This window comes from Mauremys reevesii, linkage group 10, assembly GCF_016161935.1.
Source record: "Mauremys reevesii isolate NIE-2019 linkage group 10, ASM1616193v1, whole genome shotgun sequence".
Taxonomy (NCBI): Eukaryota; Metazoa; Chordata; order Testudines; family Geoemydidae; genus Mauremys; species Mauremys reevesii.
This window is the reverse complement of record NC_052632.1, coordinates 17,969,082-17,985,215: the sequence shown is the minus strand read 5'-3', so window position 1 is coordinate 17,985,215 and position 16,134 is coordinate 17,969,082. Positions and strand designations below refer to the sequence as shown.

At 41.3% G+C, this 16,134-nt stretch overlaps 1 protein-coding gene across 3 annotated transcripts in view; it reads right to left on the bottom strand.

Moving 5' to 3' along the window:
* HOMER2 (homer scaffold protein 2) overlaps positions 1–16,134 on the bottom strand; it is a 116,014-nt gene that overhangs the window by 55,468 nt on the left and 44,412 nt on the right. For all 3 annotated transcript variants that reach the window (XM_039492571.1, XM_039492572.1, XM_039492570.1), the window contains exon 2: positions 13,668–13,824. In XM_039492571.1, coding sequence (XP_039348505.1) covers positions 13,668–13,824 — 157 coding nt within the window. The remainder of the gene's footprint in view (positions 1–13,667; positions 13,825–16,134) is intronic.

The following is a 16,134-nucleotide window of genomic DNA, read 5'->3' as shown; positions in this document are numbered from 1 at the left end:
TGTTCCAAAAATTCAAACTTCAAAGTGAGGAACATTGCCTATCTCAGCACGGCACCTAAGCCTAGAACGCTTTCAGTCTTTTCAAACAAAAAACAAAGTCATAGCAAACAAATTCATTTTGGCACATGCATATTGATTGACAGCAATAAGCAGCTTATCTACAGCTATGCAATGCTGGATCCAGGGGCGGCTCTAGGCACCAGCAAAACAAGCTGGTGCCTAGGGCGGCCAAATCTAGGGGGCGGCAGGCTGCGCCGCAGTCATGCCTGCGGGAGGTCCACCGGAGCCCCGGGACGACCGGACCTGCCGCAGGCATGACTGCGGAGGGGGCGCTCGTCCCGCGGCTCGGCTGGACCTCCCGCAGGCATGACTGCGGCGGCTCAAGCGGAGCCGCCGCGTCCGCGAACCGTCCGCAGCCGCGGGGGGTCCAGCCGAGCCACGCGGGACCAGCGGACCCTCTGCAGTCATGCCCGCGGGAGGTCCGCTGCTCCCGCGGCTCCGGGGCGCCGCCCGCGCATGACTGCTTGGGGCGGCCAAAACGGTAGAGCCGCCCCTGGCTGGATCATCTCCTTACCAGTCTTACAAAGCCAGTCATATTGAATATCTAGAGTATTCTTCCTTGTCTATAGTCCACCAAAATATATATTTAAGAAAGCTTTGTTAATCAAGACTGCTATAAAAAGAAACAAAAAGCACAGGAGTAGAGCAAAGAAACACAATCCAGTAGCAACTAAGGAGTCAGAAATTGAGAACAGTACTCTGGCTCAAGCAGTGAGCCTGTGATGCAGGCGGATTAATTATAGTTGTTATAATCGCTACCAGTGAATGGGATCAAGTTTTCTTTTCACCCTTTCTGCAAAAAGTCTTTGTGGGAGAAGCTTCTAAAAATTGTGAGTGCTGCTACACCCTGAGAAATACAATCTGACACACCCATTCACTGGAAATTGAATGCAGCAGCTGTGTGCATGCATTAGTCTTGATTCATCTGCACAACCTGCGATGTACCACTTGCTTTAATTTGGATGAGTTGAAGATAAAGGATGTATTAGATAGAGATAGGTCATAATTCAAAGAAGAGCTTTGTAATTCCTCTCTCTTCATGTTCCTCTTTGCTCCTCTATATCACTTACACATGACTGAGGGGCTCAGAGCATTGGTGGGACAATACTTGAGACCAGATCTGATTTTATCACCAGATAATTAGTTACAGGTGCTGAACAAGAGACCCGTATTTTATCCCCATGTATCTGGCAAGGCTGGTTATTTGGGAGACTTCTGTTGTACGTGCAACTAATGCAGCAGGTTTGGTATTTCAATACTGATTATTCTTCACATCCCTTTGCCTTATGGATCTACCTTGCATCCAGCCAAAACAGTCAAGTTGAGTGATGGGAGTGTGTTTTTTAAACCCCAAGTTAAAACAAATCAAACAAAGCCCACATATGATTTACATTTGGAAATGGCTCCTAACCCATTTTGTGAATAGATGTAAAAGTACTAACAAAAAAAGACTAAGCAGTCTTCCGCTGAGAAAATAATTCCGTGATGAAGTCCTTACTGAAAAACATGTCTAAATGCAATGAAAAAATGTCCCCGTTTTTTTTGCACGGGGGAAGGTGTCATCCAATCTAAATCTCCAGTGTCTGCTTTGACATCTGACTAAAATTTTTTCCCTTGAAGGCACAGTGCACACATCCCGCCACCCACACTATTCAAAAGCCCGAGTACTGTTTCATGTAGGAAGTCTACAGCCTGTCTTTCCAAGCACTTTTAATCATTGATATGAACTGTTACTTATAGATTTAATGTAAGATTTTTATAAAGGAATATAAGCAAAGTTTCCTGTATTGTTTCAACTAGCTGGGAAGGGAGCCTTCTAATTTGTCTGTGGGCTGTACAAAGTGGATACTTAGGGCTAGATCTGTAAAGGGATTTAAGGTGCCAAAATCCAAAATTTAGAACCTCAAAACCCTCACTCCGCTGCCACCAAATCCTGTAGGTGCCTACATTCCGCCCCAAAAGCCCCCAAGACACCTACATGTCTGCTGGTGGGCACAGGCAAAGCCTAAACTTGTGAGATTCACAAAGTAGGAGTTTCCCAGCTGAATGGATCAGGCCCTGCACAAAACACAGCCGTATATTCTATAGCTCAGTGCTTAGATCAGTCGTGCAGAATGTGGGCCACCCAGGTTCCAATCCCCACTCTGCCCGAGAGTAGCAGGGAGTGTGAGGGAGTGTCCTAATCACTAAGCTATGGGGTATTTGGGGTGGGGGCTCTCTCAAGCTCTCCTGTTGAAGCTGTTCCACTTGTATAAAATAGACTATTCACTGAACTAGAATGAGTCCATGATACAGTAGCTGGGGCACCCACTGGGATGTGGGAGAATCACATTCAAGTCTGTGCTCCTTCTTTGCAAAAAAGGCCTGATCCGGCGTAGATGCCTAACTCCGGGAGAGGGTTTGTGACTGTGAATCCCAGGTGGAGACAGGCACCTAAATCCCTTTGAAGGGCAGGGCTTAGGCCACACCCCTCTCTTCAGCATTTCCCACGGGCTAGCTCAGCACACAGTCTTTTGTGGATCCCATTCTTAGGCGCCTAACTGTTCCTATGCATTGTATAGGGAGCCTGGGTGAGCAACTCGGGACCATGGATTCCACTAGTTGGCAGGGCACCTAGAGTTCAGCATTGCAACACTGAGCCTAACTTTCCTTTGTGGAGCTAACCCTTTAAGGATTTCCTGGTGACTGGAAATAAGTACATGAAAACACTATAATTATATGTCACAAAAATAGTTTGTGGTTACATAACACCCACATCTTCTGTGCCTAATAAAAGCACATTGTCTTTTGTGCAGCCACCATATTACAGACAAACATTTGTATGAAGTCTTACAAAATGTCTAACATTTTCTACACCCCTGTAACTACATTACAGCAGCCTCAGGATAAAGGCCTCATTTTGCTGTTCTAAACATTCCTATCTTGGGACAGACATGGCCAAGTATGTACTAGAGAGAGTCCAATCTGCACAGGCTCTCCCTACTTGGTTGTTTATGGTCATAAACTTTTCATACGGATCACATGGGCTGGAACTGGAGAGGGGAAGCAGGTATAATTAGGGGACATGAGCTAATTTAGTCATCCCTGTATAGTTAAGTCTGCTCCAGTGCAGCAATATATTCACATCTCCACTGCACATATAAAAAAGAAAAATCCTGTTTTGAGCTCTTACATTTAATTATATTTTTAATTTATGTTTCTATTTCTTCCCCTTTCCCCACCCCCAAGCTCATGACACCCTTCTTCTCTCAGAGGAAGATTAACTGGAAGTCCTTTTGAAGCGATTCGGTGCCACTCTTTGAATCCACAATAGAGAGATCAATACAACTTACTCTCTGCCCCCCAAAGGATGAACTTGTAACCACATTCTACTAAAAAGACTCTGTGTTGCAAAAGTCGTACAGTTGGGTAGATAACTGATATCTGATAGAGGAAGGAACATGGACAAGTTATTTACAGGCGATGAGAATGTCTCCTGGCCATTTTCCTTGGAAGCATCTGGTCTGGCCACAGTTAGATGGAAGGCTCACTGGTCTGATCCAGCCTGGCAATTTCTACATCCACACAGCCAAAGGCGTATGCCTCTGTGTATACACATATACATCTATGGGATTTTGTAAAATAATGTGTGTGTGCTCCATGGAAGAAAATCATTTCTATTCTACTTGTTTTTCCTCTTTTAAAAAATAATATGCCAACAACATTGGCCAGACTATTGCATCAAATTACGTTTGCTGCACAAATTTTAAGGAGCGAATGTTATAATAGTTTATTTATAAATTGCATCTGGCACTGTTGACTTGATTAGAATGGCTGAAACATTAACTCTCAGACTGTTTTAGTGGTTGTGTGGGGATTTCTGAACATTAGACACCTCCAGCCATACAGCCAGGGGAAAAAGAGAAACTAACTGTAAAAAGCTGTTCCATTGGACAAGCAATCCTTAGAGCTTTAAAAAGCATCACAGCTTATGTCAATTATTCTTTATTACTTTCGGTGGCTGAACTAAAAAAATGGGTTAAAGCAAAAATGTCCTGTTTGAAGGGAGGAAGGCTTATGTAATAAAGCATTTGCTGATTCATCAAGGAAACCTCTGGGAATAAACTGCAAGGTATCCGGCTTTTATTCCTGTTAGAAAAGAAGGGCTGGAGAGGAGCACACAGAATCCATACATGACGACAAGTGTTCCCATAGTCAATGAATTCTGGTGACCAGAAGTGGGGCACTTTAACCACTAGTGCTACATGACACTCATCTTCATCAGTTCACACCCCTGCAAGCTTTGGCGTCATTAGATTTCAAAGCAAAAGCCCCAGCAGATTGTGCCTGGTTTCATGACCCCGGCAACAGCCTCTAAGCTGTTTGTGATTTTTCACCTGATGCCACATACTGGCTCATGCTCACCAAAGACCTGAGCAGGATTTTTCGAAAGATCCACTAACCTCACTGAGCCCGGCCTGAGTTTAGGAGAGTAACAAAAATCAGACATCAGGGCGCTTTGCCTGGTTTCAGTTTCATTATCATAACATCACAAAGTTTAGCTAACCACCTGGTTAGAGGTGATTAGGAATTGTCATTAGTTTTTCCATAAGTATAGGTGTTCCCACCAATTAAAATGTGATCTCCAGCTTGAGCAAAAGAACAATTTTCTTACTAATTGGAAAATGGTACGGTTAAAATGTGTCTGTAGGGCACATGCTTTGCGACCAACAAACTGTATCTGAAAAGCGGTTTTTGCAGCATTAATCTGCTGGAGGCAATTCTGGGTGGTCTTTTCACAAAGCCAGTGAGAAGCAGCTGGGCTGTCCCACAGGAACACAGACACAAGCCTCACAGGATCATAATCAAAGGTGGAGCTGGCCCAGCTCACTTTTACCACCATGCAGCTGCTGTCAACAATTTGTCACCTATGTCTGACTAGGTTTACAAGCTTGCTTTTGAAGAATTCATATCCTGCGAGTCAAAGGAGGGATGTGAGATCTTGCACTTGGATTTTAATAGTGTGAAAAGAAATTACAGTACAAATGATCAAGCCATTCAAATCACAAAGCTCCACATGATGACATTTTATTCTGAAATACAACCCATCTTGCACAGATGTTGGAACTCCTAGTTAATACATACATAGTGTCAAAGGACCCATCAAGTTTCCCGAAGCCAAAACAGGACACAACAGATCCCATTTAATTTCATTTCCCAGTTCTAACCAATTTTCTGTTCCCTTCACAGCCTCAGGTCTTGTCTATGCCAAAAATGTTCTTCAAAATTTCCCCTTCATTCCCCACACCAGTTCAGCTCAACCAGCATTTGCAGTTCCGGGAGCCCTCGTGTAGACAGGCTGCTGCAACTATTTCAAGCACCAACTGGTGGTACCAGCCAAGGACCTGTAATAGTTATTCTTAACTTTAACAGCTAGAGAGCACTCAAGTTATTTTAGGTTACCATACCATTTAATAATGTTGTACCACAAATACAGATAACCATAAGCTACTACTAACCCAATGCAGAACTAGAATAATAGATTTTAAGGCAAGAAGGGATCAATTCAATCATCTGATCTGACCTCCTGCATAACACAGGCTAAAGATTTTCACCCAGTGACTCCTGTGTCAAGTTTCTGGGTGAAATGTACCATATCTTTTAGCAAGACATCATATCTTGACGACCTTCTGTGATAGAGAAGCACCTTAAGACCTCATGTGACAGAGAATCGGGTACATCCCTTGAGAGGTTGTTCCAATGCTTAATTGCCCTCACTGCTGAAAATCTGGGCTTATTTCCAGTTTCAATTTATCCACTTTCAACTTCTAGCCATTGCCAACCTTGTTATGCCTTTGTATGCTAGATTACAGAGCCCCCTACTATCAGAAATCTTCTCCTGTGCAGGTACTCAGACTGTGATCTGGTCACCTCTGAACCTTCTCTTTGATAAAACCTCTTTTTAAACCTCTCACTTTTAAGGCAGGTTCTTAATAAGTTGCATCAGTCTTGTGATTCTTCTGAGCTCTTTCCAATTTTCAATATCCCTTTAAAAGAAGTGTGCACTACAGAACTATTTGTCAGTGTCTTCCAGTGACCTCACGAAGTGCATATTAGAACCAGTCTTCTGTAGATTTCATTCATTGTAACTTATTCCACTATTCCAATGTAATTAGAAAATAAGGCTAAAAAACCAGCAAGGTCCATTTTTGGATGGTAGTAACCAACTCTGCCTCAGATGTAGGACAAATACTCCCCTTAGCTCAATTTGTTCATCATGCAAAATGAAGGAGAACTTCATAACAAAACCAGCAACTGCCTCTCAGACTGAAACCCAATCCATTTTCATTATTTACAAAGGAAAAAAGATTGCAAGAAGCAACTCCAGATTTTCCAGACAGCTTTTACAAGTGCATTATTTAAACTGCCACTGCTACTAGGACACAGATCTTTATATTCAAGCATTTTTCTTTAACCTATGCTGTGACGTCTCAAGCTACGAGAGTCTAAGTTACAGCTGTCTCAAAGAGCAAAACTGCTTGTTCTGATGAGTCTGAGTAAGAACTGATTACAATGATAAGAAAAAGTGTGGGCTTCTAGCAGCTTAACATATCAGTTTCTAAACCCAAACAGTATTCACTACATACATCAGAACACCTCAGCTAATATGCATGCATTCAATGGCTGATTCTCCAATATAAAAACAAAATGTTAACAACAGACACAGGGATGCATGATACACATTGGAGGACAGAACTGAGCTCTACATTTACACTTTATATAGTCTTTAAAGTTCCAACCATGCTGTTTTCACCCCATGCTAATCTTTTCCTTAGTTAGTAATTCCTTCTGAAAACATATTAGAATCATAAAGCAGACAAAGTCCTGTGTCGATAACCATGTCAAAGTTAGCAGTTTTGATATTTCATGGGTCATGAGAATAAGGTGATCAAATATGTTCAACTTCCTAAACTGCAGCACCTCAACTACTCCAGCCCTGGGAGTTTCTGCTCAAGAGAATTGTGCTGAGGTTTCTCCATTGTGAACAAATCTGCATAGGAGTTTAGTAAAACCAGTCAACCTTCATTTGAACTTAGGTGTCCAGAGGAAAAAGCTATTGACCTTGACACTGAGCCATATCTTGATTCACCTTACAGTTAACTTTCAAATAGGTTTATGCAATATAAAGAAGGCCTGAAGTGTTTTCTTTCTGCTGAATTTTTATTTCTGCTGAATTTTTTATGTTAAAAATGTAAGTGGTGTCAAGTTAATTCTTCCTTTTTTTTTGCTGGAGGTCTTTCTTGGAGGACTCAAACGTGGACTGGAATCTCTATCAAGCTCAGCTCCTACCCAAAGAGGTGGGAAGGAGTGCTGAAGAGAACATTCTCACCCACCGAACTGTTTATTAAGGCATTTGAGTTGTTGGACCCAAAAAAAAAGTTTTTAAAAAGTCAATCATTTTCTGCTCATGTGATCAGGTTTCACTGGCACAAGTTCTCTGGATGTCACAATCCTGTCACTAATGGATCTTCAGGGCAGGGACCATGTCATCCTCCACAATTGCAGAGTGCACTGCACAATAGGCCCCTGACCAGCACTCCAGTGCTACCATAATATAAACAGCCAACAACAACAAATAAATAATGACAGCAAATAAAATCCAGCTAGAAAAAACCTGAATTTCTAATGAAAAAAAACCACAAGGAAACAGAAACCTCTCCAAGCACATGCCCCCTCCCCATCTCTCTCTCAATATTTTTCCAGGCATTCTTTATACATTATAAAAACAAGCAAAAAAAGGCAAAGCACCACATTTTTCAGATCACTTTTAAAGACCCCTGAGCTGCTTTCTCCTCCTCTTCTGCATTTCATGACTATAAAATATCTGCTGGTCATTTAATTGTAATGCTAACAGAACAGGAAATTTAGGTTTGACAAAGGTGAATCTCCGATTACAAGCATATATGTTTTGTTTTTAGTAGATGACATGACCAAAAATGTAGACAAAATGTGCAATCACTGTACAACACATAATTGCAGCTAACACACATTTCCCTTAGGGTCCATAAGTCAGCAGGAGCAAAAGCAGAGGTGGGAAGCCATTTGCCTCCCGGCAATCTGTTCACAATGGAGCTAAATGCTGTGAAATCTATAAAGGGCATGGAAAAGAAGGACTTTATGCATGTCAGTATTGTCATAGTCACAGCAGCAGGGAGTAGCAGGGGAGGAATCCATTAGCGATTCCCACAGATATGTTCAGCCATACTATATATATCCCCAGCTAATTAATCTGTTAAATCAGGATATCACTACATGTTCACTTGGAATATGCTCACAAGAAATATAAATAATTGCAACCAAATCATGCATTATATTTGCTACAAATCAGATCCACCAACTCTCAGATGTAAAGTTAATTGCTATGATGAATATGAAAGCATCTAGCGAAGTATTTTCATAGCATGTGGTATGAAGTCTTTATTTGGTGCCAAAAAATGTAGCAGTATGGAATTGCTTCTCAATGTCACTCTAAATATTTTTCTTAAAAAGATTCAATACTGTTCTAATAAAGGAAATTAGGACAAAGAAAAAGATATAGAAGCCAAAACAAAATCTAGAGAAAGGTATGTTTCTCTCAGACCCCTGACAGCACTAACTGCAAATTCCTCAAATCTGAATGCATACCTTTTGGCAGAACATCCCAAAATGTAAAAAAAAAATAAAAAAAAAAAAAAAAAAAAAAAATAGCCTCCAGTCTTTCACAACCACTTCACTTTCATCCACAAAGAAAAATATGCAGCTGGTTTCCTTGAAAGTGGTAACTCTAGAGCTCAGTTTCCTAAATCCACCCCCTTTTCACTGTGTAAATATTCAACAAAGAAATGTATGTTCTGTGCAGAGGCGCTGAGCTATTGTATTAACTAGTAATGCAGACTGGTGCAAGGATTAGAAAGACAAACCCTGAAGGAATCCAAGCTGTCTTCAGCAGTAGAAACTTCCTTTTCAACATGTGATATTTTTACTAATCTCTCATATGACAGGATATGAAATTTGAAGGACAAGTATTTTGCAGAGAGGCTTATTCATTTTATTATATTCACGCTGAGGAATATACGCCAAGGACCTGACTCTGCCACCCTTATTCACACTGAGTTGCACTTTACTCCACGAATAGGCCCACTGACTTTGATCCGCAGGTCTGCCAGATAACAAAACCTTGTATCCTGGGACTCTTCCTTACTACATATAGTATTTTAACAAGGTTATCATCTACTTGGCCATTGCCAGTTAATTTTCAAGGGCACTTTTGTTTCCATGTGATATAAAACAACATACAGCATCAACTTGGGCTTTGCAAATGAATGGTCACTCCGTAGTTGAAATGAAAGCTTTCCTTACAGCACTGAAGGTTATCATTTCTGTAGCATATATTTACCAGAGCCAGTCTTGCAACATGCTGGTCTTTCCCCTCTGTGATCTTGCTTCATTGCTTTTCTCTCTGCCCCTCTGTCTAATCATTTTCATAGAAATATCTTCTTCAGTTTGTCACAGTCACAACATGAGATGTCAGGTTTCTCTGCCGGACCCGTTTCAAAATATCTGTTCCATCGCAAACTATCACTGGATTTTAATACTCAGGGTAATTTTTCCCCCCCAAGGACAGAATAGAATTGTTTCTCAAAAGATTAACTGGTGCAGGTGTAACCCACACACCTGGGTGTGGTGTTCTGTCCCATAGTGTGGCACCGAGACCACTTAGAGCAGTGGTCCCCAGCCTTTTCTGGGTGGCGGGCGCTGGATGACGAGCCACCGAGGACCGTGGCCGGCGGACAAGCATCCGCCGAAATGCTGCTGAGAAGCAGCAACGTCAAGAGGTGTCGACACCGAAATGCCACCGAAAATCAGCAGCGTTTCGGCGGTGACACCTCTTGGTGATGCCGCTTTTCAGCGGATGCTTGTCCGCTGGCCAGTACGCAGGTGCACAGATGCCCCGGTGGGCGCCATGGCGCCCGCGGGCACCGCGTTGGGGACTATTGACTTAGAGAGATTAATGAGTCTGCTCAAGGGGCCATATGGCTTTTAGCTCATGCAGTAAAGGCTCATGCATTTATCTCCAGACGTCCCAAGTTCAATCCCGCCCACCAACGACCGGGGTCTGTTGATGTTACAAGTATGGGCGCGTCTGAGATTTCAGCTGGGATGTACCTCCTCAGGCTAGGGGAAGTATGAAACCCACACCCCTCCTTGGTGTGGTGTTCTGTCCCACCTAGTGGTACCAAGACCACTTAGAGAGAGATTAATGAATCTGCAGTACACCCTCAGTTAACAGCCATATGGCTTTTAGTTCATGCAGTAGAGTCTCATGCACTAAACTCCAGAGGCCCAAGATTCAATCCCACCCACCGACAACTGGAATCTATTGGTCTTACACAGGGTCAACAGAGTGAAGTGCAATATTGGGTGGGGGGTAGACCTAGCCCTTGCTTATTGTCACTGCCCCCATCTTTGGAGGGGGCTGAAAATAACAGTTTTAATTCTCAGATTCTCTATGGAAATGTTAGGTTCCTATTTTTCCAACCTCAATTTTCCTTGTTTAACAAATATTTAGAACTTGAAGGTTTTACTGTTTTAAAACCAATCCAGGCAGTACCATGCATAACTCCAGAGGGTGATGGAGGTTATTGCTCTGTTTAGTTTGCATTCTTTCAGGTCTCTGTGTTTCTAAAGGTAGAATAATATAGGTTGATTTTAATGAGGAGTCTGGCCTAAGCTTTCCCCCACCCGCTGCACAGTAACCACCCACTTATTAGCTCATGTTTTTCCCCCAATTTAAGTCACACTCTGACTTTTGCCTAAAAGACTAGGGATTTTCATATGACAGAGCCAATGGTTGCCTCATTAAGTCTGGAACATTCCAGGCCCTATTTCTCAATATTACTTTCTTTAGCTTTCTGTATCTTCCTGTTCAGACGGCCTCTGGCCAATGATTCCTTCAAGAATTATGATGAAATTACTTTCTTGAAAAAGTTACAAAGTCCCTTTCTTATTATGTAATTAAAAGACATGTTGCTCTATTCCTTTCCTTGGTAATGGTATCTTGTAAAAGATTCTGATGTTCACACTTGATATAAGTACTAACAGCCTATCTGGAAAGGGGAATATGTCAGCTGTTTTTTCTGAGAGAGGTTACAGCAAAGGCACTACCCTGGTCTCTGGTGGCTAAGGTTTGTCTGTGTCTCTTTGGATCCCTGATCTACCATGTAGTTTAACTCATCTATGCCATCCTTATAGGTGATACATTACCTCTAGTAACCGTTCTGCTGGGAAGACAAATGCTGGTCAGACAGCCGGAGATACCTACTATTCACATTTTGTTCTCAAACCTGTTTTACTTCATGTTTTCTTAACTGCTTATGTTCTCTATAAATGTACAATACATTTCCATACAGAGAAAACTGCATAGCCCTCTACAGACACTCTGAGTGCTCCCTAAACACTGGGTAATTATTAGGAAAATAATAACCCAGTGTTTATTAACAAACCACTCTTTCAAGGAGCATGACCTGTCAGACTGTTGGCACGTCAGAAGGATAACAAATATTCATTAAGTTAGCATTATGCAGCGAGCCCCTGACTTTGTGAATGACAACAGCAGCAAAGGGGTTAGAGCGACCCTACATTCTTTTCCATATTTGCAATTCAACATGTAACCCCAGAGGAACAATGAAGGCTTTAAAAAAAAAAAAAAACGTAAAATGAAGTTTACACAACCAAGTAACAACCAAGGTTGAGTGAATTGCACTGCACTCTAGAGTTTTCATAATATTTTATTGTTGCTACATAATGTCAGAGTGATGTGGTAAAACCATACCAAATGCGCTGAAGTGGGATTTCAATGTGATTTTTATGCAAGTTTCTCAGCATGTCCTGCATTGACTTGTCTAAGCAAAGCAGTCGCCTATGAGGAGGGAAATCTTGCGGTTAAGGCATAAGATGGAGAATCATGAAATCTAAGTTCTTTTCATCACAGACTTCCTCACTCAACTAGTTTAGTCGATCCATACTTCAGTTTGCCCATCTTTAAAATGGGGATAACAGCACTGACCCACAGGGTAAATTATGAAGCTAGATTAACTGGTATTCGTAAATGTGCTGAGATTCCTGGATGGAAAAAAGTTGCTATAACAGTGAAGCGTACTGCCTGAATCTGGCAGCACAATACCCCGGGCTTCCTTTTCCAGCCTATATTCCCAGCATGAAAGGACTACACAGAAGGAGTAATGAGGGACTCTCCAAGGAGGCCAGTGTAAACATTCTGTTGCTCCTCAGCCAGCACAGGCCCACTATTCTGGAAAGAGGAAGGACAATCCAGAGGTTGGTGAACAATTCATTCTCTGCTGAACGTGTCTCAGGAGATTTTTAATTTCAAATGACTGGGATTCATTTGGTGCACCCTAATGCCGACAGGTTTTTTGCTCTCTTTTTCAATGTCTTTTGGTAGAATATACGAAGGCTCCTTTCAAAGCGCACTGAGCACCACAAGGGAGCACACAAACATCAAGTGATGTACGCCACCCCAAACAAAGCAACTGAAATGTTTATTTGCTTCTATTAAGGCCAAAATAAAACTAATTCATTATCTATTTTAAAGAGAGAAATATTTTAAATAAAATGGTCACTGAAGTTGTTCTGCTTTTAGCCAGACTAATATAAAAATGAGGGAGGAAAAAAGATTAACCTAGAATACAACCACAGGCTAATGAACTCTGCCTTGCTAACATTAGCCACTGAATTAAGTGGTAAACGGCAGCTGTTCCAGTTTCTCTCTTAACAAAGGAAACATGCAAGGGGCTAAATTCTGCCCTTGATGCACATCTGGGGCTCCCACTGAATCAATGTAGACATTCTTCTAAGGGCAGAATTTGGCCCTAACTAGTTATTATAGAAAACAATAAAAACTAATTAAAGGAGAGGGGCGGAAGAGAAGGGCTGCAGCACTGTGGAGTTTCTTCAGTTTTTTACTGTGCTAGAAGGAATGTTGCATGGGGTTGGGAATTACAATAGCAGACTATGTCTTGCAGACTGAAAAAAGTGACCAGCAGTGCAATAGTCTATCAAGGTGCAGGCTAGAGGGCATAATTACTCACTGAAGACATATTATTTTATCCCAAGGGGTAGACAATCCTCTCTTCAAAACTAATAGCTCTAGTCTGAGCATGCACCTCTCCCATTGTACCCTTAAAAAATGGCCACAAAAATTCAGATATACCTTTAATAGACGATATTTTAAGACACAATCAGCCAAATACTCGCCAAAATTTGACACTAAGAACTACTGGCCTGCCAAGATGTTAAGCTATTCTAATTGATCTAGTCTTGCCTCCACAAACATGATTGTGTTTAGAAAGCCACTTATTACACACACACACACACACACACACACATCCATTTCTGCACTCCAAGTTTTAACAGTACAAATAAACAGAGTGGATTACATACAAATTAAGTGTTTATTCAATTATCTCTGTAGGCTGGCTCATCCATATCTATTACCAGTTAATGCTGAGCAGCATCATACGATGCTCTCCAATCAATAAACATGCTAGATGTATCTGTCAACCTCCTACCTTGGCTCCATCCACACTGATAATCCGATAGCTGTTTCTTGTGCTGTCATAGAAGTAGGAAACAGTTACAGCCTGCTTGCTTGCAGGAACCCAGTTCTTCTTGGTGCTGGGGTCAATTTGGAAGACATGTGCTCTGGTGGTGAAGATGGGCTGTTCTCTGGAATAGGGAGGGACAGGAGAAATGGATGCATGAGTTTGTGGAAGATGAAATGTTGCAGAAGTCCGCTCTTGATCAACCATGTTGAAAACAGCAGGCCTAACCTCACAGTTCAAATGAGATAACCCTGGAATTCTAAACAGAAAAGCAGTGCACTAAAATTACTATCTGAATCAGCACTCCAGCATTCTATACCTATTCTTAGCCTTACCATGTGACATTTAGCTCCCTGAACTCACTGACCTTGTTCTCTTCTTGGGCCACTAGTGCAAATTCATTTTAGTTCCCATGTTTCCATAACTGGACACTTAAAACATTAACACCTTTTTTCTGCAAATTAGCACATTATTTCAATTAAATTACATTGACACATATATCTTAGCCAAATCAATGTTTTTTCTAAAAACACACAGCTTTCCTTCCTCATACCACTCAGCCATATGAATCATTACTTAGAGTCAGAACTCACTGCAGAGTCTCCTTACAATTTTATCAAACCAAATGCCCAGTATCACTATTTACATACTAAAATTTCAGTCCTTCCGTTCATTCTGTTCTATGGATGCGCATGAAAATTTAATCAGCTGCAAAGTAGCTAACCACCATGAAAAAAAAAAGTTGTATTACATTTTAGTTCAACAAACTGTATTTATGGGTGAAGTATCTGGGGTCCCACCCCACAGCTTCATTTCCTAACTACAACACAGTCAATTCACAGACAATTTTACCCAACATGAGAATTCCACACAAAGAACAGGTTTGTTTTTAAGGATGACAGCATAAATAACATGAGAGCAGAGAAGCAGCAGGGTTGGAAGAACAATACATGTGATAAACATGAAGTTATTTGGTTTGAACACTACAGCTAGGATTTATTATGGCAGTAATGTCAGTAAATATTCTATTTCCACTTCAAATTGTACTTCCATCCAAGTTAAATTTTAAACTGTAAAGCAAACTCTACTATATTTATATAATCTTTTATTCCCTGAGTCCGAGGGCTAACTGATTATATAAAATAGTGAGCATTACATGACATCACCACTCAATATATCACATATAGAATATTATATAATTAAGATGTTATCTTGACGTAATTATGACAGGATGCAGAAATGTCAGTTTATTTCAGTACAACCCACCATACCAGCCTCAGAGAAATAGGATATTTACAACACACAAACTGAATAGGCTGCACCACGCTAACTAACGATGTCTAGGTAGAACGCCAGTAGGATTCTCTGATATTTGTTTTATAAATATTTTAAATTTAACCACCTCAAAACCATCAATCTGTGCACATATCTGGCCTGCATGTTTTCCATCATGTTCGGTCCTTTGTTCCTCCCAGCTGATTGTTACACCCACTTGTTGTGTTATCTTAGGCCATGGCTACACCTGGAGCTGGAAGAGTAATTTCCAGCTTGAGGAGACAGAACCACCACACTAAAAATAGAAATGTAGCTGCCAGGGTGAGAGAGGTAGGAGGGGCTAACAGCCCTGAGTACACAGCTAGCATCTCAGACAGGATCCTACTTGAGGCAGCTAGCCCCTCCCACTGCTGCAGCTACCCGTCTATTTTTCGTGCCCTAACTCCATCAGAGCTAGTGAAGGTGTGTCTTGGATCTGGAAATTACACCTCCAGCTCAAAATGCTGACATACCTCTAGGCCATAAGATCTTCAGGGCAGGGACTGTGGTCTGCTCTGTTGGCACAACATGTAGCACAAACCAGCCCTGATCCTGGTTGAGGTCTCTAGGTGCTAGATAATACATGATGATACAAATCCAGAGCTGTACATTTACTGACATTGGGCATATCTGCTATTCTAATTGTAAAATTAACTTGGCAAAGGTGGTTTGCTGGTGAAAAGCCTAATGAGGCCTAAAAATGAAAACATGCAAGTGCAGTAGTAATGTTTTTTCCTTGTAAGACATATGCAAGGTTTTAAATTTTTCAGGAGCTCTTAAGTAAGTTTCTGGATGGATGGCATTGCCAAATTCAATACTCATGAGGAAGACACTTCAAATACAATGGGACTGTTTCATTATGCCAGTGAAGAAATATAAATTATTCCAGTTATTCCTTATCAGTAGCTCTCTGAGACTGATGTTATATGCAGTCCTAGGTATGTGAATTTGGCTCTCATTTCAAATGCCAATATTTGTGCAGCGCTTAGCTAGAAAAAAAGGGGCATTTCTCTATGCTATACATGGACTACTTCAATCATAAAATACTCAAGTTAAGAAGCCTAAAGCCCACTCACGTCAAGTTTTTATTAAGCAAATACAAGTGAGTCTATTCGCTGCC